The sequence below is a fragment of the Cydia pomonella genome, chromosome 1 (genome assembly GCF_033807575.1).
Source record: "Cydia pomonella isolate Wapato2018A chromosome 1, ilCydPomo1, whole genome shotgun sequence".
Classification (NCBI taxonomy): Eukaryota; Metazoa; Arthropoda; class Insecta; order Lepidoptera; family Tortricidae; genus Cydia; species Cydia pomonella.
In genome coordinates this window covers 36,760,035-36,785,604 of record NC_084703.1, presented here as the reverse complement: position 1 = coordinate 36,785,604, position 25,570 = coordinate 36,760,035, and the positions used below count along the sequence as shown (strand labels likewise).

The window sequence follows — 25,570 nt, the reverse complement described above, 5'->3', positions numbered from 1 at the left end:
CTTTAAGCGTCAGCATCATCGTAGATCTGTGATTGCAGCTATTTTTTTCAAATTTGCCGCCTTGTCCTATATGGACGAATATTGTGTGTCCAACCTATGTATAATCGATTGTATGTAAATATTTTGAAGCAACATTTCAGTATTAAAATATTATGTATAAATGTGGGTCTATAATGTTTTAAGGACTTTGGATTTACATTTTGTCAATTATTTATTATATAATAGCTCTCATTACGTCGACCTAATTAAACATGCCGAAATAAAGACTTACCTATTTAGATAAAGTTACTTTTACATTAAGTGCGGAATAAGAAGTAAGACCGATTAATATCGTGTCGACATCATAGTCACCCTAATAAGTTTGACAATATAGTCTTGTATTTTTATCGTAAAATTTAATAATTGTCACTTACCTGTGAAAAGATATTCCACAATCAGCATACCTTTCACTCCTGCAACCCGTCACACAACATTTTTTAACCATTTTTTTAGCAATATTATACGTGTCAATGCTGAGCGGCGCCATTACGTATTTTGAAAATACACGAAAATATGTCATCAAGTTGGGGGATACCAATCAATATTCAAAGTTACTACAATTTCTACCATAAATGAAATGAAATGAAATGAAATATTTATTATGCATAGTTTTAGGTACAGTTTTTATGAATATATATATATATATATATATATATATATATACAAAGTATGTACATTGATGGTATCACTAAAACTACCTTACAGGCATGCATAATGTACAATTGACATATACTTATTGAGCTACTTATAGTCTAGAAATTCATTTATGCTATAAAAACATTTATCTACAAGCCATTTTTTTAAAGCCTTTTTGAATTCGATGAATGGTAAGTCTTTAATCTCATCTGGCGCTTTATTATAAATCTTTATGCACATAACAAATGCATTCTTTGCTACCAGCGACAGCTTTGTTGGTGGTATATATAGTTTGTTCCGATATTGTGGCCGCACAGGATTACGATACACTTCTTTGACTTGCTGGAAAAGGTGGCCATGTTGGTACACAAATATGCAAGCGTTAAAAATATAAATAGACGGGAGAGATAAAATATGCCGATTTTTAAAATAAGGTCTACATGAATCTAAGGTATTCAGTCCAAAAACAGCTCTTATACATTTTTTTTGCATGAGAAATGCATCATCAATGTCCGTAGATCTACCCCACATTATTATTCCATATTGAAGGATTGAGTGGATATAACCGTAGTAGGAGGTAAGAGCCGCATCAATTGAGACTACTTGGCTTATTCTTCTTAAAGTATAGACAAAGCGGTTCATTCTGGAACACAGGTCGGTGATGTGTTCTTTCCAGCTACAAAACCGGTCAAGAGTTACACCTAAAAATTTAAAACTTGATACTTCAATTTTTTTACCATTATAAATAACATCCAGATTTTGTGGTTTCCCCCTATTAGTATAGAATTGCATTAACTTGGTTTTACCTAAATTAACCTTAAGGTTCTTACATTCCAACCACTTTATTGTTCTATTTAAGGTGTCATTAATCAATGCCTCGTAAGTGACTAAACTATCTGCTTTAATAACAATAGTTGTGTCATCAGCAAAAAGATAACATTGTTGTGACAGAATATCTGGTAAATCATTGATGTATAATAGGAACAGTAATGGTCCCATTATACTGCCTTGTGGTACGCCATATTTATTATGCACAAAATTTGATCATATTAAATTTAATGTTTTTTTGTTGCTTACATGCTTGTTTTAATTAGTTAATAAGATTAGCATCATAATTAATTGCAAATTGTTTAAAAGATATCAGAAACGTAATTGGAATATAGCGTTAAAATAGTATAAGAAGGTTATTAATTTCAGTAGTAATATTGATATTATTACTACCACAATGGTATCTTTTTAACAATGGCAACATGAGCGAGTGATAACGTGGAATATTAGTTTGGCCAAGATCTTTTCTCATTAGTGCATAGTCAGAGAGAATCTTACTATCTTTTTGCTGTGCTAATATTATGGCCCCTGAAAAGGGATGGATATAGTTTATTCTCTTCTGTAAAACGCTTCACAAAATCTTACTTAATTTAGTCGTCCTAAAAGCTGTTACTGATAGCTGATTGGCGTACCGGACCGCCACCATGATCGATCGTGAGGAAGGTGGTCCGCCGTAACTTCTGTCGATATTCGTTCTCGCTTACACATACTAATAACTAGGGGCCTACCGCAAAAACCGAAATTCGCAAATTGCGGGGATCTTTCTCTTTTACTCTCACTAAGACGTAATAAGAGTGACAGAGAAAAACGCCCGCAATTGATGAACTTTGATTTTCGCGGTTATAGCCCTGGATTCCATGTGGATGAGATTAATATTTTCTAATTAAAATACTTAAGTTGTTACGATGCCGGACATGTGTTTGAAAATTAATAAATGGCGGCCGTTAGCCACCACTGTCGAACTCAAAAATGGTCACGAATTTTCATTTATAGTCTGCCTCTTTCGCACTCATGGTATGTTCATATGCGTGATGGCGTACGTTTTGCACACTTTAACTATCTTTAATTCTTTAAGCGTCATCTACTCATCGTAGATCTGTGATTGCAACTAGTTTTCAAATTTGCCGCCTTTTTCTACTAACGGAAATGTGTGTCCAACCTATATCGAATCGATTACGTATATTTAAATAGTTAGTAAAACCGTTTCGGACTTTATATTTCAATTTTGGCAATTAATTGTTCTGTCATAGCTATCATTCCACCAATTTAATCAATAATCATGCCGAAATATAGACATACCAAATTAGATAAACTTATTTAACAATACAAATCCTCTTTATTGCACAACCTCAGAATAAATGTACTATACTATACTTTATTATACTATATACCTTATATAAACTTAAACTTATTTAACTACTTAATAAGAATTATGTAAAACTGATTTACATCGTGCCGACATCATGGGCACCGTAATGAGTTTGACAATTATTATCGTCTTGTATTTTTATAGTAAAATTGAATGATTGTGGTTCACCTGTGAAAATATATACCAAAGTCAGCAAAACTTTCATTTCTACAACCTGTCACACAACATTTTTTACCCATTTTTTAAATATTTCGCAATTAAATGCTGAGCTCCACCATTCACGTATTTTTTTATTTTGGAAATATCTCGAAAATATGTCATCAAGTTGGGGATACCAATTAATATTCAAAGTTTCTACAATGTCTACCATATTAAAATTATGTTTTTTTTGTTGTGCACATGCTTGGTTTATTCAGTTAATAATATTGACATCATAATTATTTACAAATTACTTAAAAGATTTGAGAATCGCACTCTGTATATAGCACTAAAATAGTTTAAGAAAGTATTGAATTTCATTAGTATATTGATATAAATACTACCACAATGGTATGTTTTAAATATTGGCAACGTGTGCGAGTGAGATACCGCGCCCCAATTTTGCTATCTCAAGTGGACCGTTTTCTCTAGTCTGGTAAGAACATCTTTCTGCTTCGGTTATAAGGTTCAATTTACTATAACAAAAAAAGTTAGAGTGTGCTCCACTTTATATCTCCATGGTCATGGATAAATCAAAGAGGGCGACCATAAATCACATGTACATCGGAAATCGCATATGATTTGTTGCAAGATGAGTGGAACCGTTAAGTATTATAAAATTATTGCCAGCCTCAAATAGACCTTCGTTATCGGTATTCGAACCAAAAAGCATATAATCACTACGTTTATTCGAACCAAAGAGCATATAATCACTACGTTTTAAGAGACGGGACTTCCATACTAGCGAGTGGAATCCCTTTGTTTCGCAAATCATTACCAAAATGTACGACAAAGAACTGTCAAAGAACCATAGTACCAACATAAGCAATTTAAATAGTGTAGTACGCTATACGCTTGCGTTTCTTATCGATATCGATAAAATGGGGAGGGTGGAAATATAGACTCTTGTCTACAAATTTTGTACTCGAAATCAAGTTAGGATCGAGTCCACATTTAAGTTGTATGTTATATAGTGGATAGTTCTATGAGTGGACTAATACGTGGTCGAGCTTAATGTGGACTCGATTTTTTTTTAGAACACCTTGTTGTTCTTCACCACTAGGAAGGATCAAAGTAGCACTTTTTTTCCCTACTAGGAGGGATCACTTTTTTCCTCTTTTTGCATACTTCTTAGGTTAAATTATTTAATTTAATTACCATTAATTAAGTTTATTTATTTATATTTAGGTGATGTGAAAAGCAGTATGTAAATTTATCACGTGGTAGCAAAAATATTTCCACCTTAGGGTGGTATTCCACCTATCCAATTTCTTGGTCCAATGTTATTGCGTCTCACTCTGTCATTAATCAAAATGTGAGACGCAATACACATTGGACAAAGAAATTGCATAGGTGGAATACCACCCATAGGCGTTAACACTTGAATCCCTCACTACGCTAGGATTCTATTTTAGAATACCTCGTTACACTCAGATTGTAATTATAAATCCTTCACTATTTTTTTTCTTAATTTTTTTTTTATTAAAAGCACTATTTTCAAAATGATCTACAGATACATGTTTCAATAAATGTAACTTTTCTATGGGAAGATGTATCAGGTCTTCGTTCCCAACAATTTCAACCCACTGCCTGCATCTGAAAACATACAGCCTTGGTTATGTACAGTTTATATTCCAAGTGTTTGCTAATGAGATGATCAACTGATTATTTAGCGCTAATATGCATCTATAAATCAAATCAAATATGTTAAATAATGACCATTAATGCATAGATGATAGATAATTTTCCACTGAAAATCTTCGACGAATTAATTTTGTGTCATATTGCATGCAAGTTCTCAGGAAATTTCACATATTTTATTTAATTACTTACACTGATATACAAATAAACATACAATTATCGATAGTTTTAGTACATCCCTAGTTCACAACTAAAAATAATATAAAATATCAAATTTTCGATGTGTTTAAAGCCTGCTGCACCAAAATAAGGTCAAAAGTATCTAAAGCAATACGTACCGGTCTTTATCCAAGGGAAATTTCGCCATAAAATCCCTTTTTTCATGATTTTCTCGAGTGACTCGCTTGCCACATATTTCACACTTAGTAAACCGTTTTCTCGGTGGCATTGTAACAAACTCGTTCTTTATTCTGATCACGGTTCACTATTTTCGATATTTTCACTAAATATTAAAGAAATTGCACGAAATACCCGAACAAAACATTGAAGCCTTCATAACAAACAAAACAATTAGGCTGACAGTTGACTTGATGTAAACTTGACAGAATAAATAGCACTGACGTTTTATTTTTCTTCGTTGGCAAAGATTTGCGAAACAAGTTCCATACAAAACTTATTTTGTTCCTAGTTGCGTCAGCCTGATTCGAACGCAAAAATCCAATGAGGTAACATAAAGGAAAGAAACGTCATCAGTCATAATCCTTTTTAATAAATATAGGGACAAAACCACATGGTATGTTGTCCCGTAGTCAGTTCTTTATGAAATCTATTTAAAGAAGTTCTCATTTAATATTATAATAAAAAGTGTATTTTAATTTTTCCAGGAAAGGAAGTAAAGCCAGTGTATTTACAATGGGAAAAGTGAAAAGGTTAAAGCCCTCACAAGTGGGCAAGAATATAGCCCTTGCTGACCAAATTGAGGCAGTTACCTCTGTTAAAAGCAAGAACAGAAATAAAGAAAGAAACAGACACGATGATGATGAAGATGTAAGTGGCCATCTACGACCATATAGTACCTATACAAGAAATAATCTACTAATTTTGAATTTGTTATTCATTTTTTTTTATATGTTTTGCAGTTCGTTAACCCAGAGCTTTCGAAGAAGATCTTAGAAGTAGCTAGAAGGCAGCAGGCTGAACTGGATATAGATGAAAGTGGGCCCTCCATTGGTAATCAAGTACAGCTCCCAACTAAACTTAAAGGTATTACCAATATTTTTCTTCTGCATCTTTAATTTAATTATTAATGTTCTTCATCTTGTGTTCTCGGTTCTATGAAGATGTCCTTGCTGATGTTATTGTGCCCCAATTTAATTTTTGATTTTCAGTTCAATCTTGCAAAGCATACAATGACTTGTTACAGTTAACAAAACTATTATGAAGTTCTCTTATCTACAGTGCAAATTTTTTTTACTTTTCTTATTTGTATTGAATACCTATTTTGGTAAAATTGTAAATATATTTCATTATTTATAGATGCAGATTCAGATGAAGATATAGGCTCCGATGATGATGATTTGGAACCAGACACATATTATGATAATATTGTTATAAATGAGAAAGATGAGGAGGCACTGCAAAGGTTCATGTCAGACAAGCCAGAAAGAACTCGCACACTGGCTGATATCATCAAGGATAAGATTACAGACAAGCATACTGAACTTCAAACTCAGTTTTCTGATGCAGAGACATTAAAACTTCAAAATATAGATCCAAGGTTTGTTTTTTCATAAAAATTGATTACATCATATTTTTAGGGCAGTTGATGGATTCAGATTGCATCATACATGGTCTCTTTTTAGTCTGTTAATTTTCAGGATGCATTCCTGAGCTTTTAAATTAAGTAACTTTCTCATAGAAAGAGGTATTCTAATTAACTCCATTTGTGAGATAATCAATGATTTATTTTTATCTGATAATAAACACTTTAACTACATGTACCCTTAGTGTTAAGTATGAGTTTATACTTTTGCTACTAAACGCAAGTATTATCTCTTATGATTGATATTGGAAATGTAACTGATATGTCATAGTTTTCATTGTTTGGTGAATTTAATATGTCTGTGTTACAACGATGCTATTAACTACTTCTTACAAAAAAAATGTAAATAACCTTTGCCATTCACTTTCATGAAATATACTTAGCCATACCCCCTAGTTAACGGAGTTAAAAAAAATACACCAAGTATACATGTCTATAGCCAGGTCCACACAGAGCGAGCATACGCGCAAGGCAATTTCTTAACGCAAAATATGGCTAGTGTAGACGTTCCTTGGCCGAGGCGGGGTGCTCGGGCGAGGAAAACGCGTGCGCTGCCTATATATATACGTGCAATTTTTTAATTTTATGCAGTTGCTTTTTTCCATTATTCTTCCTTAAATTAGGCTTCAATTCAATCCAACAAAACAAGTTAAAACATAATTAAAAATAAAAGCGGCCAAGTGCGAGTCGGACTCTCCCATGAAGGGTTCCGTACCATTTCTGACGTATTATAAAAAAAACTACTTACTAGATCTCGTTCAAACCAATTTTCGGTGGAAGTTTGCATGGTAATGTATACCATATTTTTTTTTAGTTTTATCATTCTGTTATTTTAGAAATTACAGGGGGGGGGGGGCACACATTTTACCATTTTGGAAGTGTCTCTCGCGCAAACTATTCAGTTTAGAAAAAAATGATATTAGAAACCTCAATATCATTTTTAAAGACCTATCCTAAGATACCCCACACATATGGGTTTGAAGAAAAATATTTTTTTGAGTTTCAGTTCTAAGTATGGCGAACCCCTAAAATTTATTGTTATTTTTCTATTTTTGTGTGAGAATCTTAATGCGGTTCATAAAATACATCTACTTACCAAGTTTGAACACTATAGTTCTTATAGATTTGGAAAAAAGTGGCTGTGACATAATCGGACAGACAGACGGACATGACGAATCTATTAGGGTTCCGTTTTTTGCCATTTGGCTACGGAACCCTAAAAACATACATATTAGTCTTTAATTGGATAAATAAGTTTGATCTGTTAATATAGTATGATTTTATAATTTGTGGGTTCTATATTTTCAAGCTAGTTGAAATTCAACTGAATGTCACTATGACAATGTTCTAATTTCAGTTCAATAAAAGTGAACCATAGAACCCTGTAATATTGGGCCAGTAATATGATAATGCAATGGTTCTATGTATCTTTTAGCTGTAGCTATAATATATCTACCTATTTTTCATTTTTCATGTACTTGCATTGCATGTGGCACGCCTTAAGGTAATGACACCAGTAATGAAAATGACCCCATGATACTTTTAATTCTTATTTAAAAGAAAGTAAGGATATATCACAATAGTCAATGTATGTTCTTTGATTTAAGAGTAAGGTGCCTATTGGTGCTTGTCATCTAAGTGTTGATCACTGCTATTCTTTTATACAGTCTACTTTGTTCTGTCTATCCAGATTAAATATATATATATGCAGTTGCTTTTTAGGGTTCCGTAGTCAACTAGGAACCCTTATAGTTTCGCCATGTCCGTCTGTCTGTCTGTCTGTCTGTCCGAGGCTTTGCTCCGTGGTCGTTAGTGCTAGAAAGCTGAAATTTGGCATGGATATATAAATCAATAAAGCCGACAAAGTCGTACAATAAAATCTATAAAATTAATTTTTTTTAGGGTACCTCCCCTACACGTAAAGTGGGGATGAAAATTTTTTTTCGCTTCGACCCTAGAGTGTGGGGTATCGTTGGAAAGGTATTTCAAAACTAATAGGGGTTTTCAAGAAACATTTTTTGATAAAGTGAATATATTCGGAGATAATCGCTCCGAAAGAAAAAAAAATGTGTCCCCCCCCTCTAACTTTTGAACCATAGGTCCAAAAAATCGTGGAAGTAGAGCTTAAGAAAGATATTAAATGAAAACTATAGTGGACATGATCAGTTTAGCTGTTTTTGAGTTATCGCAAAAAGTTTTCCTTTCATAGTAAAAAGACTTACTTTAATTAGGTACCGATTATGCAAATTGGCCTATTTGTTTAACTCGGGTGAAAGGTACCGTTTCATCTCTTGATTAACAATTTACTATACTTTAAGCTCCAGTTTAGCTTATTGTGACGGAAGAGTAACTACGGAACCCTACACTGAGCGTTATTTTTATATATATTTAGCCAGTAATGGAACTAACGGACAATAGTGTAGGAAGATTTACCACTGAAATAAACAATTGAACTATATATAACCAGTATGTTATCCATGATTTTTTGTAATTATTTATTTCTGGTTTCCAGAATCAAGGCAATGTATGAGGGTGTAAGAGATGTTCTCAAAAAATATCGATCCGGGAAGCTGCCAAAGGCTTTCAAAATGATACCACATCTTCAAAATTGGGAACAAATACTATATCTAACTGAGCCTACTACTTGGTCTGCTGCTGCTATGTATCAGGTGATACAATTTATTCTTTAATTATTATTCATCATGAGTGTAAGCTACTGACAGTAATACTCTTCACTGAGTATTGGTGGAGTTTGTGTTTGCTACAAGGTTTAGTAATTGCCAGTTAACTGTAAGTGTGAGAGAAATAAATGGTAAAATGTATTTGTTTTTTAACCAGGCAACTAGAATATTCGCCTCTAATCTGAAGGAGAAAATGGCGCAACGGTTTTACAATCTTGTGCTGCTGCCGCGTGTACGTGACGACTTGCAAGAGTACAAACGTCTGAACTTCCATCTTTACCAAGCTCTCCGAAAATCGCTCTTTAAGCCAGGAGCATTTATGAAGGGCATATTACTTCCCCTTCTGGAGGTAAACTACGAAATAGCCTAATTTTGCAGTTTATCCATTACTGTGTAGGACTTGATAAGGGAAATAAAATATTTTTGTAACCTGTTGCAGGCTGGCGATTGCACACTGCGTGAAGCCATTATTGTAGGTTCCGTGCTAGCAAGGAATTCGGTGCCCGTTCTTCATTCCAGTGCCGCACTCTTGAAAATTGCCGAAATGGATTACACTGGTGCTAATTCTATCTTTCTGCGCATTTTGTTTGACAAGAAATATGCGCTTCCATACAGAGTTGTAGACTCAGTAGTGTTTCATTTTCTCAGGTAGGTAATAAAAATAGTTTAATAATTATTGATCCTAAACAAACTCTTGTCATGTGTGCTATGAATTAACCCATTTCGCACATTATCAAAACTCCTCAATAAGACGATTTCATGACCTACCAGTAAATCTATGGTATTATCCATAAAGCAGCGCAATGATTGATTGATATACTTAAGATAAATGTATAATATAAAAACAAAAAACCCGACTGCTTACATATATTTTTGTAATGTTCTTTTCATTCGCTTTGTGATCCATATTGCTATGGTAAGAAACCTCCCCCCACTTTTCATTTGCGGGTGTCATTTTCAAAATTTGTAGTCATAATCCGTCCAGCTGTTTCGGCTGAAGGGCGTGCCTAAAAAATGGACATACATACAATACACTTAAAAACATTACCCTCCTGACGCAGCCGGGTAAAAATGGCTTCAATCAAATTTTGTGGTGATTTCGCTAATGTCATAAGTATGTTTATACAGCATAACTTTTGTGCGGTAGTTGCTTCTGGTAAAGTGATAGCTGCACTTAACAAATATCCATGATAGATTGCCGGGTGTTTATTAAAGAATGATTAAATGCATTTCAGGATTCATCATTAGCTGTATACTACCGCGCCACGTTAGTTCACTGCATAATAAGCTACCAATATTACACTTTAAACAACAAGAATGAGCAAAAAACAAATAAATATCGTCGAGACTACTTCGTCATTTTGAAGTTCAACCGGAAATCCTCTTTTTTAGGTTTCAGATGGATCATCGCACATTGCCTGTCCTGTGGCACCAGGCTTTGCTGACATTCGTTCAACGTTATAAGTCTGACATCTCTACAGAACAGAGAGATGCCCTCCTGGAACTACTACGAAAACACTCGCATCCCAACATTACTTCTGAAGTAAGATTAATGTAGGGCAGATAGTAGGAACATTTTTGCTGTCACAAGTAAAACAAGGAAACATAATTATATACTATTAGGGATGAAATCAATTTAAGTATCAAATCATTAAAGGGTTGAGAAAGTGTTGAGGTGCCACAATAAGCATTTTCATCAAATTCCTATCAAATTGTGGCTTTTAAAGTGGCACTCTCACACTTTGTCACTTCAAAGTATGTGCAGAGTTAACTTGACTGAGTTTTATTATTTTATAAGTTCTTTCACAAGGCTCTTAAAGTAAGTATAATACAATGTCATTTGTGACTTGGGGTGTGGGGGAATTCAGCTTCTTCGCCGAAGTTGAATTCCGACTCAATCTTTTTCTATTTTATAAGAATAAAAGTGGCTTGTAAACTTTAGTAGACGTTTATGAATAAGGGGGTTAGTGATTACTATAATTCTTAATATTTATTTATGTATATATATGTATAGGTATTAGTTAGGTACTTTTTTTTTTACACTGATCCCATTAGGGTAAAAGCCTCCTCGAATTTAGACCAAGATTTTGATAGACTGTGCAGATGTTATTTTAAACATCAAACTTATATGAAATTAAGAAGTATAAATAAGACTTGCACAGTCTGGGTTATCATTATTGTTGCAGAGTTCTTTTGCTCTAACTATATCAGTTCTGTAATAGTACATTACGATACAAGTGCGAAAAATAGGAAATTCGAAACGAGTGGCGATAAATTAAAACACGACCGAAGGGAGTGTTTTAAATCGACACGAGTTGCGAATTACCTATTCGCACATGTATCGTACAACGTTTTACAGTACATATGGCCCTTTAAATGTTCGACACAGTAACGTAATATGCTACTTCTCGCACTAGTGCTATAAAGTAGCCCCATATGTACTGTAAAATAATATTTTCAAATACTTTACATATACATTCACATACTAATCTATAGTTAGTTTTTTAGCATTAGAAAAGAGGTAAACAATCTTGACATGTCTTTTAAAAATCATTAACATGTTTTCCTTGCCTGAGCGTGCTGCCTCTACACTGGCCGGTTTGTGCACGAGGAAATTGCCTTGCACATATGCTCGTTTTGTGTGGACCTGCCTATTATTATGAAAGCAGAATAATGTAAATGATTTATAATTGTTACATATTTGCCCTGATTAATTTTTCAATAAAATGTCATGTCAAAATCGCTTACCTAAAGAAGGTATGTAATGCTAAAAGGACAAACTATAATTATTGGGACTTTTCTTTATTTACACATCTAACAAGTTGCTTGTGTTTCAGATCCGAAGAGAACTTCAAGCAGCACAGTGCAGAGATATTGAAGTTAATGAGAATACTGCCTCTATTGCGATGTTAGTTGAGTAGAGATAGTTTATGGTTTACAAATAAAGTTACAACACATGTTTTATTGTCTTTATTTATTAAAAATTAGTTAGGCCTAGGACTTATGATTGGTCTATCAATCTGACTGGTTATGAAATGAACTGGTGGTAGAACTGTCTGTTTGCACTCGCATTTTCGTCCAGATACAAAATCAAAAGACCCCACTTTATAGCCACAATTCTCGCAATGTAGTTTTCCTTTGGTCCATTGTTCACTTTCAACTTTGAGCTTGATCCAGTTTGGTAGCTTATCTTCGATCAGATATATGAAGTTTTGAGCATTGTAACTGTTACAATTTGTGATGCTGCAAGCAAAGGCATTGTTAGTTTCTTTTGCATCTTCTAATAAAACATGACGACATTTCTGACATTTTATTGAAATGTTCTTTATATGAATATGACAACTCATAATTGTTGCACTTTTGTTAAGAAAACATTAGTATTATGGATACAAGTAGTCAAAGGTTATTTTTAATATTTTAGTGGTTCAGTTATAGGTTATATTTTTATGACACACGAAATGTCAATGTCACTGACGTCAATATTCTTCGTCTTTAAAGCCTTAACAGACTATCGCACCGGACAGCAACCTTGGTGCGGTAAACTATCTTTCTCGCTCTAACTTATAGCAGCGTCCTTAACGCACTTATGGCGACCACCTTACACACTATCTAATCTGCGAAATCGACGCGAGGGCCATCCACACTCGCGTTCGCGGCTTCGCATCTCGATTCGCGCACGATTATGGAGGGTCCTTTAGAAGTAGACAGAAAGGACAAGTGAGACTATGACAAAAACAAACAATAAAAGCGCTTTTTTTTCTAGTATGTGTGGAAAGAGAAGAGCTAGTATATTACTAAAAGCCGTAACAGACGACCGCATTACACTACAAGGGCCCTCCACACTCGTGTGCGAGTCGAGGCGCGAAGCCGCGAAAAGAGTGTGGAGGGCCCTCGCGTCGATTTCGCAGATTGTTCACGCCTTCGCGTCTTATTCCCCGTTTTTTGTCGGTATTTGGCCCGCGTCAAAGGAGACGTGAAGCACGAACTTGCAAGACTCCACACTTGCTCCACACTCGCGATCGCTTCGCGCCGCGATTCGCTCACGAGTCGGTTAATCTGAACCAAATCTGAACTGTCATAACCTTCTATGGCGGCTACTTGGTTAATATATTGGGTGCGAACTTGATCAACCAAAAATTAACTGATTCAAACTGGGAATCAGTGCCTTGCCGCAAACTAAATCCGATCAGCTGACGCTTCGGCGCCATCTTGCCGCGAACCAAACTGCGAAATCGCCGTGAAGTTGTGCGAGTGTGGAGTAAATAAAACAACACAAATGTCGCATGTGCGTGATCTTTTATTAATTTCACTGAACGTTATACTCCACAATATCTTTGCGCTGTTCAATGAAGGCAAAATTTCCGTTAACTATGTGACTAAGTAATGTGCTTTGTTTAAAATGACTAGTACATACAAATCATTAGCATGTACGACTTGTATAGGTACTCATAACAATATTTATTTAATGAACAAATGTTCAACAATAATGTTGTATAAAAAGTATAAAGCATGTTTTTTGTGATTTATTCGTAAACAAACTATTACAATTATCATTTCCAGTCAGTTGATAAATTAATTCAGAATATTATTCGTTAGGGAGCTACCTAACCGTGAAATGAAGTAGTTCAACAGTAAACCTAGCCACGACTCAATTACAAAATACCTACCTCATAAGAAAGCGTAAAATAGCATCGTTGGTGAATCCCTTATAGTTAATGAAATCCAGCACCATGTAGGTACTACTTTTTGACATCTAAGTAGGTATGATGCGCATGAGTAGGTACCTAACAAAATTTTTGTTAATAGGAATTACAGCAGACTGAAACCCGAAAAACCTACTCTTTCAGGTTACTTGTAAAAGGTAAGGGGCAGGCAGTAGTTTCAAAATGGATATTAGACAAGACTAGTGATGTTAATGTAGTGGCAATTTACACTATTTGATAGTCCTAGAAATATTATAACTTCCTAAATCGGCAACCTGATAAGAGAAATTAACATTTTCTGCAATACCTATTTACCTATACCACGATGGTGTCAACTATATAAGCATAATTATGGCTCTTCTAATGGAAAAATGACATAGGACAGAGTTAAACATGTTTAATACATAAAATATGTACTTATACCACACAAAGCTGCTGGATGGCTTAGGCTGTTAAGCTAATAAATACTTGACGAGCACGAGTGTATTCTCACTAGCATCGTATGTCAAGCAAGCTATATTTCCAGGATATACAGAAATATAATCTTGAGCTTCCAACTTTGTTTGACATTTAAAGATACGATATGCTAAATGTACCTACATAATATGGCAGCCGTCCAAATAAATATTTCTTTTTTTTTACCCAGAGCAAATAAAATACTGTAATTAATTTAAAAATTAGGTAATATTTGTCCTGATTCGTGACTAGTATATATAAGTACCCGGCAATTTTGGACTACGCAGTTATAACTAACATTATAGTAGTTTACTAGCAACACGCAACATGCTATGATACAACATTTTTGTAAATAACAAAATATTACATTGTATTATTGCCACAACAATAATTAGAGAGATTGAATAATTCGAAGTGTTTTCCTATGATAAGTAAATAATTCAATTGAGAGTTATATTTATATAAATACATTCTGCAAGTAACAACTTACAACAGTCTGCACGGTTTGCAAGCACTTGACGAGGTGATCAAACTTAGCCGAAGCTGTAAAGTCCGCACACACACAGAGCGATCTGGAATTTGCGTTATGAGTTCTGCGTTATTTGCATGTACATAGGTAGCTCCTAGCTATAACCCACATAAGAAGCGATCAGCCCACGGCGGTCAGAGAGATCGCCGGCGTTCTCGAGTTCTTTGCCCGTTGAAACAAAGACCGCCAGAACGCCATGATGTCCACCGCCACTGATATAGAAAAAAATGGCTTGGCATGAAATTACGACAGTAAAACTAATATTATTTTAATACATTTTTATAAGTAGGTACATCAGGATCGTTTGACTAGAACACAGAAAGATATAACTTGATGTTATAAGTTATAACGTAATCAATCCGTATGATTAATTTTGTATTTCCATTTATAGTTTGAAGTTTTCGTTATGAGTGATGCAGCATTCTGCAAGTCTCGTTCTTGTCTGCCACGAACACTAAACAGTCAGTTGGGTTTGTTGATGATCCCATCATCAGAACTGGGTTTTACAAAATGGAAGCAACTTGGAACATACTTGTAAATAAAAAAATAATTTTCCAAATCGTTTCGTTACAAAAAATACGGCCGAATTGATAACCTTCTTTTTTGTAGTCGGTTAAAAAAGAAAAGAAACGCAAGATTTGCCTTCGTAAACCTTTCTCTATGTGCGCGGGCTCTTATTATGTGTATTTTTAGGGTTCCATAGTCAGCTAGTTTTTAAATATAATAACCAATGTGATATCAATCTGAGTCCGTCTTTTTCACACTGGTATGTACTCATATCTGAATGTAAAGCAAGCAAGCAAACCCGTTACCGTTTAGGTATACTGAGTAACTTTTATTAAGGGACCAACCCCGAAGCCGCGAAAAATAATTTGACTCTCCCAAAGGAAATTTCAACATCAGACCAGCAGCATGTATGAAACAGCTAATTTTTATTTCGCGATTTCGCGGTTGGTCGCATAGTAAAAGTTGCTCAGTATGACCTAAACGTTAACGGGTTTAAGTAATTGCTTTACGTTCAGCGAACGGAGCAAAAATTAAACTGTAGGCTGTACTCCTCAAACTGAACAACATTTATTCAGCGACTTTTAAAAATAACTAGTGATTGTATTTTTAGCACACTTTTAAGTTTATTCTAAGATGCAAAGTACTGCCAAAATTTGCTCGTGTCACACCCCGCACACCCGGTATATATATACCGTGTTGGTATCATATTTGTACAGTGTGAGGATTACCTCTATACTCAAATCTTATTAGAAGTCGGACCAAACTAATTCTGCATATGATATAATATGACAAAATGATGCCATATCATTAATATAAAATTTATATGAATATTTCGTTCAAGTGTGTGCAAACTTAGCTTCCACGGACATTAAGCATCAACTCGCAGAATGTAGGTAAAGGTAGGTATACAATTTTTAGCAGTAAGTATTAAAACAATATTAGGTATAACGTGCGCTTAATCTTCAGCTTAATAATATAAAATTTCGATCACAGACAAAATTACATTTTATAATGATGCACGCGTTTAATTTGCGCATATTGTTGAAATATAAAACACTTAACGTATCGTTACAATATTCTAATAAGTATAATTGTGAGATCATTCAAAGCTGAAACAACCAGTCCTCGGTGATTAACATATTTCAAGGCAACAATTTCCAAATGATTAAGCGAATAACTTTTCGCTAGATGAAACAGGCGACTTTACGTTAACAGTTATGACGTTATACATTAACTTTAAGAGTACTTAAGGAATACTTTATAGATACTTAGATAGGTAAATCTATAGGTTTTAATAAGAGCGCCTGCTAGAACCGCGATGACTAGGTATATCGATTTAACTATACAATATAATATTAACATTCAATAATTTTCTTAGGACAGAAAGATCCTCAGCATTCGATGAAACAAGACAATGAGCATCTCTTCTTACAAGTCGTCAGCGATGTTCTTCTACGTTCTGCCGAGACGAGCTCAGGCCCGCGCCTCGCCCGGGGCCCGCGCCCAAACTCGCTCCGTGCTATGTACTATGTACACTGTTCTATTTTATCAATGCGCTACCTTAATAGTAAGTGGTAACTGATTTAGTTCCTTTGTAAAATTGCTACTAATGCACATGAATGACTCTTCAATTATTAAGCACGCTAGTAAGCACTTTTATTGTATTTAGGGTTAAGGTATATAACGTTTCTACTTTTTAAAGGATGAGTATTTACATGAAAATTAGGTACTATGTTGATATATTCTATAGAGTAAAGAGTACACGGGAGTGTCGCGTGCTGGCCAACTTTCTAATTAGAGTAAATTTCTACGAGAAGCGGAGTGTTAGTAGAATTATTGCATATAATTAACATTCCTCTAAAAACTATGCTAAAAAGTAATACTATTATATTACTTATAAAAATAAAATAACTGACAACGTAGTAGCTTAGCTATGCAATCATCCGCGTTACTCGCCATGCCAAACATTGCGAGTAGGTAAGATTCAATGGATGTTGCCGCGCCTTGCTACTCAGGCCAACTTGGTGAGCAGACAAGGGAGGATCAAACAACGTACTAACATTGTTCGCGTTATGTAGATTGCAGTAAGCTTATCATTTAATAAGGCTATATGTACTTATTCATGTTCGGTGGTCGTGAGCAGTCAAATGCAATAGTAATAATATCACCTAATTGATTCTTGTAAGTAACATATATACAGAAGTTCTAATTCATTAAATTAGGTGACCCAGTCTAATTTACAACACCACCTACAGCCTAACTCCATCGTCGATATATAAAAAACAAAACATATTATTCATATTATTGTAAACGTAGAAGAACAACTTTGCAGATTAACAGAAGTGATTTAGAATTAAAGGTCCTATAGAGTTTAACACACCGTCGATTAGCGCGCATGTTTAGAACAAACCGTGTGCGCTGTCAAATTAACATATTTCAGCGGGAGCAATCACAGGCATCAACTAATTTGACATGGAAGCGGATATGAGGCGTAATCAAATTAAAAAGTTTCTGTCAAAAATTCAATTTTGGATACAAGCTTTTATCGCTGACTGTACTTCTCTTGTAACAGGCAATTAATACTCATCTAGACTATTCTAACAAACTCAGACAAAATTAGGTTGCGTTGTTTTGTTTTATCACAGAGTTCCTATGGCCACCTCCTGTCTCCTTCATCAGATTGGCTTGATGGTACCTTACATATGTATGCAAATTTTCAGCTTCAATGGAAACGAGGTCAAATTTAACTTGCAAGATTTCACTCATACAAACATAGTTACATACATACATTGGAAGTTAAATAAAAGCTTGTAAAAAGTATAGGTATAACCAACATGATATTAATATAGGTACATATTCCTATATTTAATTTAAATAAGGTCAAAACGGATAAGTGTGACTTAGGGGTAATGTGGCTGGCATTTATACTCATTAATTAGTGTTTTTGCGAGTTCATGCATTTGCTACCCGTATTCCATTCAACAATTAACCGTATTGACCGGATCTCTTCACTCATTATATACACATAGTTTCGCATGAAACAGGCTCGCATGGTTATCGTCAGTGTGATACAGCCCAGTAGGTGACACTTATTATAAGTTACTCCTCCGTTTTGAAATACTTTACTTAATGTACCTACTTTTAGTACCTGGGCGACCGAGCTTTGCTCGGTTATAACTATAAAAAATAAACTTGAACATATAAAAAAAAAACAAAAGTTAGTCACTGGGCGAGATTCGAACCCGTAACACTCGCTTAGCAGTCCGCGTTATAACCCGCTAAACCAGACGGACAGTGGCCGGCAACTCGAAATTAGCGACCATATTCTGCGTCGAAAGAAAAACGCATGAAAACTCGAAAACACGCGTTTTCCCAAACATAAGATTAATCTAGATAGATTGTATACCCCCAAAAACCCCAATATACCAAATTTCAGCGAAATCGTTAGAGCCGTTTCCGAGATCACAGAAATATATATATATATATACAAGAATTGCTCGTTTAAAGGTATAAGATAAGATTTATAGTCAGGTTAGGTGTGACAAAGCTAGCTCCTTGCTATGAACATTGAGTAAAATGATCATTAATCACTCATCATTATCATGTTATTATTTGAAATTTGTACACTTATTAACAAATTTTAAAATAAATTTTATGTGGGATTATCAATTAAGTAGCTTTTGTGTATCAATTTAAAGCCTTCAATCATTTTGAATTAAAAATCCCTTCAGTACAGTATTCAGATCGAGATGGGACATTCGGGATTGAGATTAGAGATCGAGTCGCGTATCATGAAATAACCTTAAATAAATAATAAATAACCTTAAGAGGCTGTCAACACCCAATGTCCTTGAAATTGATGTTACTTAAACAGTTTTTTAAGAAAGACTATTTGTTTTAGTCAAGTAAGAAAAATATATGTTCATATTAATTATATTTCAAAGACCTTGGTTGTACTCGATACATGATTGAACGAAATCGGCTCGATAGAAAATAATTGCAAAGATTGGTCTTAAAATCACAATTAAACGGTTTTATGTCTTTATTGTTTTGACTTATGGGTCTGCAATTAAAATCACAATTTCAAAACATTTATATCTAAACCGTGGTTGAGTAAAATATTACATTAATAATCCCCTTTTTTTTATTAAAATTTTTTCTTATTATTCCCTTGCCCAGGCCCAGTAACATGCGTCAGTGCTATCTCATTTACTCCGATACAAATAGACAGTGTGCGCGCTTTAGGTATTGACAGCCTCTTAAGTAAATTAATTTTACCAATTATTTATTTTTCTGTTTTAGGTTAGTTTGTTTAGTCTCCGTGGTGATGTACCTACTACTGGGGGCCTACCGCGAAAACCGAAATTCGCAAATTGCGGGGATCTTTCTCTTTTACTCTCACTAAGGCGTAATTAGAGTGACAGAGAAAAATGCCCGCAATTGACGAATTTCGATTTTCCCGGTGTAGCCGCCCTGTTTTGGCGGACCCAGGACCGGAGCAGTACCTGAGTGTGCTACCGGAAACGCTATGGTAAATAAAAGACAGAGAGAGAGAGGTAGTTTCCAATCGACTAGGTAGGTTTAGGTACCGACGGTTTTTGAAATAGCTGTCGTCCTGCGTAACGCAAGTGAAGGTAAAGATTTCTTAATTTCTATTTGTGATTAGTTACAAATCTGGAAGAACTTAACAGTGACAAAATCTTTAACGGTATTGTATAACTCAGTCTTGCTGTGATTAAGGATTTAAGTAAATAGGTATAGAAGTAAGGGGATAAAGCTATTTATAACCTCATCGTAAACTGCGAGCGAAATCCATTGACATGACGTATGACAACCAGTTAGGGATGCCGATGGTTCTAAATTGATGAATGACAATATTATGTACTAAAATAATACAAATAAATATAACTGAACAGAATCTGAATCTCAGTTTAATGTTATTATTACAGTTTAATGGTTATTTTTTGTATTTTATTTACAATTTTTATCCAAAACTCTCCAAATTTTTCACTTGGGATAGTGAGTAATAATTTTCGCAAACAAACAAAATACGGAAGGTGGAGGTAAGGAAATAAATCTCCATGTACCAAAAAACCTTAAATAGGTGGCGCTACAATACCTAGAATACATGAACAAAAAAATCAAATCATAGACAGCGCACTTCACTCCGTCAATAGCGCCTAGGTGTGAGAGTCAGAATGGCGGGTGTACCTAAATAAAATTAAATGAAAACCATACCATATTTTTGTACCTAATTTGTACTATTTAGTACCTCCTTTAAAAAAATTGGTACCTCACGGTACTTAAAGTTATCACCAAAAAACAGTACACCCGCCATCCTGACAGTCAGAATGGCGGGTGTACTTTATTACGCTATGTTCCCGTGGTTATTGATAAATTCTATAAAAGCCAAATTTTTGTACCTTTTTTGTACCTTCATATTCAATTTCAATTCATAAACAAGTTCAACGCCTGCTAAATTGTAATAGCAAGCAAAATATAAAATGAGTAAAACTTGGAAACCACAAATAAAATGACTCGTATTATAATTGAATATGAAGGTACAAAAAAGGTGCAAAAATTTGGCTTTTATAGATTTTATCAATAACCACGGGAACATAGCGTAATAAAGTACACCCGCCATTCTGACTGTCGGGACGGCGGGTGTACTGTTTTTTGATGATAACTTTACGTACCGTGAGGTTCAATTTTTTTAATGGAGGTACTTAATAGTACAAATTAGGTACAAAAATATGGTATGCTTTTCAATTATTTTTATTTAGGTACACCCGCCATTCTGACTTTCACGCCTAGGTTCTTAGCTACTATAGCGCTACTCTGGAGAGATTTGGAACTATTATTTATAGCTGACAGCTAGACACTTTTGCAACAGTTCTACTCTAATAGATGTCACTCCTCTTAATTCCACACTCCATAAAACAAAACCAATACTTGACGGAGTCACATTGACAATCATGACGAGAACATACTAGTTCGTAAATCTATAGACCATATATTTATCAATTCCAAGAAGTTTTTGTTTAATATCATAAATTACACTTATCAGTGTCTAGGTTACCTAGACACTGATAAGTGTAATTTAACAATATAATGATATTAATGATAAATAAATACATTCCTCCATATATATTTAAGTAACAACCCTAGTACTTCAATGAATTTTGCTCGCACTTTACGATGCCTGTTTATAACAAGTATAGCTACATTTTTGGGTAATCAACTAGGTACTTCCTAAGTATCACTGTTTAATTGGCAATTATAGTTCATATCATAATAACGATAAGTCAAATGAAAGAAAAAAACATGGTGGTGACAGACGAGACGGCAATTGACAAACTTTACGAACCTAATAATGTCTACATATATACATTATGTTTAAACAAAGCAATATACATCGCTGTATTTGTTCGGTGAAATGACGAAGCGTATGGGTAGCAAAGCTCTAATATAATTATTTAATAATTAGTATTTTATAATTTACATATTTATAATTTTTCAACTTTAACTGTTAAGCGGAGGTGAAAGACAATGTGGAGACATAAATATTTAAATTTAGTATTGTCAACTTAAACACTAAGCAATCATTAAGATTCGCTTCCAATCGCACTATACCCTTAGCAATCATAAATTCATATTCAAGATATGTTTTAATCTAGCGGGTGGTGACCCTGGCTCGAGTCTGACTGCAACATCACAGTTTTAACGTACGAAGGTACGCGGAATTAATTTCTTCTATTCCAAATATATTATTGGTAAAGTACTTCCTGTTCTTAATTTTTTACTTCACTTTTGATTTAATTTTATTTAATCCAGTTCTCCTTTATAGATACTTAAACCAATTAATATACCTACCTACAAAAAATCAGGTGCACACTTAATGTTTTGTAAGAAAAATGAATCACCGTCATAATAATTTCAGTTTCTTTGAACTCATTGCCACCGCTTATTATGAGCACATATTGTCAAAAATAAATAAAATTCAAACAGTAGAAATATAGTAATTTTACCATCCCGGAGGAAGACAACAAGTAAGTAGGTATAATTTTTCATGCATACTAGGGTAAGGCTCATACCCGATCTTAAATCAATAATTGGAATCTCTAAGGTTACTGTATAAATTATGTTTTTTTTTTCTATTGTGCAAATAACCATAGTGATTCCGGTTCTTATGATAATATCGTGTGATTTTAGTTTGAAACAAAAAGTTTTTACAATATTAAAAAGTGGTTTTACATGGCATCTGTGGGAAATCCATCGGGATAAAAAGTTCTTACCTACGCTTAAATATTCACGTATGATTTTATTATTTGACTCATAGAGTATAGCAAAACCTAGGGCTACCCAGATCTGATGATATGCAACTCATTTGTTAGTCTTTAATAATTACTTAGGTACACACAGAAATTTTGGTTAATAGGTTTAAGGTTAAATTTAAGGTAAAATTAAATAATGGTAAGCAAAAGCACGTGACTTCTATGTTATTTTGGGACATCGCTATAAGGAAGAAGGCCGCCCTTCTCAATGTCCATATGTGTCACGACTAATTATAATAAATAAATAAGAAGTAATACTAATTATAAACGGTGGCACATGAAGTGGGCCGTACCACGAAAGAGATCTCAGGCGAGAGTCTCATTAAGGCAGTGAAAATGTAGTGCAGTGCGTGAAATTTGAGGATTCTTTATACAGTTGAACCTCAATAGCACGATTCTGAATGGAAACGCCTAAAAAATCGTGTTAACAAGTTTTCGTCTTATAGAGGGTATCAACTTAAAAGAGGTTTTTCGTCTTAAAGAGGTTTCGAGTTACAGTGGTAAAATTAATGAAAATTTCATATGACAGAGGTGATTATACATACGCGTACAGTACGGTCTTATTCTTAACTAGGGGATAAAAGAAAACGTTTCTTTTCCGAATGATAGAGGTTAAATTTCAGAATTTGAGCTGTAGAGGTAAAATTTTATACTACATAGCCATGAAAGGAATCCTGCGAACATATTCATCTTAAGCTACGGAAAATATGAAAATCAATTTTCTTTGAAAGTTTTCAAGGAAAGCGATTATTTATTTACGACATAAAAATGGCAGGACAGGAACACAAATTTCTTGATTTGCATTTTGCTCCCATTTTTACTTATGTACGATTTTGACAAAGCGCACTGTGCTGGAATGACGTGAAACTTATTACCAAGGAGGCGTATTCTGATGATTTTTAACAGGAAACGTCACTTTTGACACTGACAGATCATATCCATGAAAAATTGAGATCATATGGATAACCTGTTTTTACAATCAGAATGTGCCTCCAGATCAAGTACCTACCTACTTGTTGAAAATATTGAATACATATCTATAATTAAAATCGGTACTCTATATTTGTTATTAGTGCCTACATAGCTGATGGTGATATCACTTAGAAGTTTTATTTTACTAGTAACAATATAGCAAAAACTAAATAATAATTGTAGTAAGTAGGTATAGCAATAGTTCTAGCTGTTTTCTTAAGTTAAATTATTAGGTACAGATGTTAAATATGATTGTTATATTCACAGTGTTAACCCTTAAAGTATGATGGATTTATTATTGCTTATATGACATATTGGCAATTTCTTAATGTATCCGTAACTAGGTTAAATTAGAACATAAGTGTTGTTGAGCTGCCACCGCAGGGGCGCGAGCGCCTGCGCCTAGTTCCCGCCGAACGGAAATGTGGTTATCTAGTTCCTTACGATTAAATATGTAATGCACTTTGATTTAAATTTCGTCGAAGCATTAGAGTCTGTACTGTACATACCTTTGAGTTATCATAACATACCTACCTCTATGAACATACTCGTACTTGTTTGATACTTTTATCGGGTAGGTCAAATAACCACAAAAACTTCACAGAGGTCAGGTTTTAAGATTAGACTTGGATAAGACAGTTAAATTATAGAGTTTAGAAGTAAAACATATGTTCATATAATATTGTTAGACTATGTAAGCATCTTTGAATACATCTTTGGTTAATACGAGTATACGTTAATAGCGAAATGAAGAATTTCATTTGCACATAAGTATTACCATAGAGAAGAAGACTTTACCTAGCTATATGTAAAGGCAAGAAGCAAGGACGGGTAGAAAGCGTTTATAGTTCCTCGCTTCCGGAAAAGTTCACGGTAGTTACGTAGTCTCTCAGTCTTATTAGCCTCATTCTGATCAGCTGAGATCTAAAATTATTACATGTATTTACCTAACCTTAAATAATTTGAAACTTGTATTTTTTTTTTGCTGGTAGTAAGCCTCATGTCGACGGATAATACTGTCCAATAAGTGCTATTGTAAATGTTATTTCATTTTATTTAAGTATGCATACTTAATTTTATTGTGTAAAGAGCTTTCTTATAAGCCATTTAAAACCAACGAAACATAAAGCACTCAGTTTTAGGTACTATAATACCCATTCACCACTAATCGTAACACTTCTGCTACATCACATAACAAAGATGCTTCCTCAATTTACTCCAGCCCGTGATATTTTTTGGTGCCTACCATCAACAGAGCATTGTCATGGTATGTTTTTTTTATTTAGGTACTAATCGGTTTCTGAAATATATTAGTACTATACTTTATTACAAATGGACTTGGTACGAGTGTATCCACCCGCTCGCATAATGCGAGGACGTGTTTATTTAGTTGTAATGGAAGTACAAAATTGGTCCATGGTGGGGGCCGGAACGGCTTCAGAGGAAGCCGCGAGCGTCATCATGGCGCGCGCGCATGATGCGCCTGCAGAAGTGGAAGCGGGTGCGCGACGGCGGGGGCGCGGGCGCGCCGGGCTGGCCGGCCAACGAGCCGCACGACGCGGACTCGGCGAGCGAGCGCGTCGAGCGCCGGCAGCGGGAAGCGCTCGTCTCGCCTGCCTCCCACTACCTATAGAAGGAGTGTGAGTGCGGGGGTGGCGGCAGCACCGGCGGCACGGGCGCATGCGGCTCAGACGCCGACCGCTGCACCACCGGCGTACGCTCGCGTTCTGTTCGGCCGCCGCGCTCGCCGCGACCGCACCGTAATGTACCCTTCTCGCGGTCACCGTTCCAATTCCAATCCCATTGATTCTGAAAATTATTCAAAATACGCAATCAATGTAACTTGATCAATGAT

The 25,570-nt window shown here is 34.8% G+C and overlaps 2 protein-coding genes across 4 annotated transcripts in view; one reads left to right on the top strand and one right to left on the bottom strand.

Annotated features, from left to right (window-relative positions):
- Window positions 1-5,412: 5,412 nt before the first annotated feature.
- Window positions 5,413-12,175, top strand: LOC133521917 (bystin). Its single transcript, XM_061857047.1, has 9 exons — window positions 5,413-5,504; window positions 5,596-5,758; window positions 5,851-5,974; window positions 6,248-6,488; window positions 9,046-9,202; window positions 9,372-9,563; window positions 9,654-9,862; window positions 10,607-10,757; window positions 12,052-12,175. Exons 2-9 carry the CDS (start codon window positions 5,624-5,626, stop codon window positions 12,133-12,135), a joined length of 1,293 nt encoding a protein of 430 aa, XP_061713031.1. The 5' UTR covers window positions 5,413-5,504; window positions 5,596-5,623; the 3' UTR covers window positions 12,136-12,175.
- A 1,318-nt stretch (window positions 12,176-13,493) lies between these two features.
- Window positions 13,494-25,570, bottom strand: part of LOC133521822 (potassium voltage-gated channel unc-103-like) — a 64,120-nt gene continuing 52,043 nt past the window's right edge. For all 3 annotated transcript variants that reach the window (XM_061856915.1, XM_061856906.1, XM_061856924.1), the window contains one exon: window positions 13,494-25,524. In XM_061856915.1, the coding sequence (XP_061712899.1) occupies window positions 25,339-25,524 (186 nt within the window). In that variant the 3' untranslated portion in view covers window positions 13,494-25,338. The remainder of the gene's footprint in view (window positions 25,525-25,570) is intronic.

Excerpts from the sequence above, each read along its gene's own strand:
- LOC133521917 (XM_061857047.1), top strand. The coding sequence starts at position 5,624 with ATGGGAAAAGTGAAAAGGTTAAAGCCCTCACAAGTGGGCAAGAATATA. Across the intron at positions 5,975-6,247 it reads GCTCCCAACTAAACTTAAAG|ATGCAGATTCAGATGAAGAT; the intron begins GTATTACCAATA and ends CATTATTTATAG. Across the intron at positions 9,863-10,606 it reads GTAGTGTTTCATTTTCTCAG|GTTTCAGATGGATCATCGCA; the intron begins GTAGGTAATAAA and ends CCTCTTTTTTAG.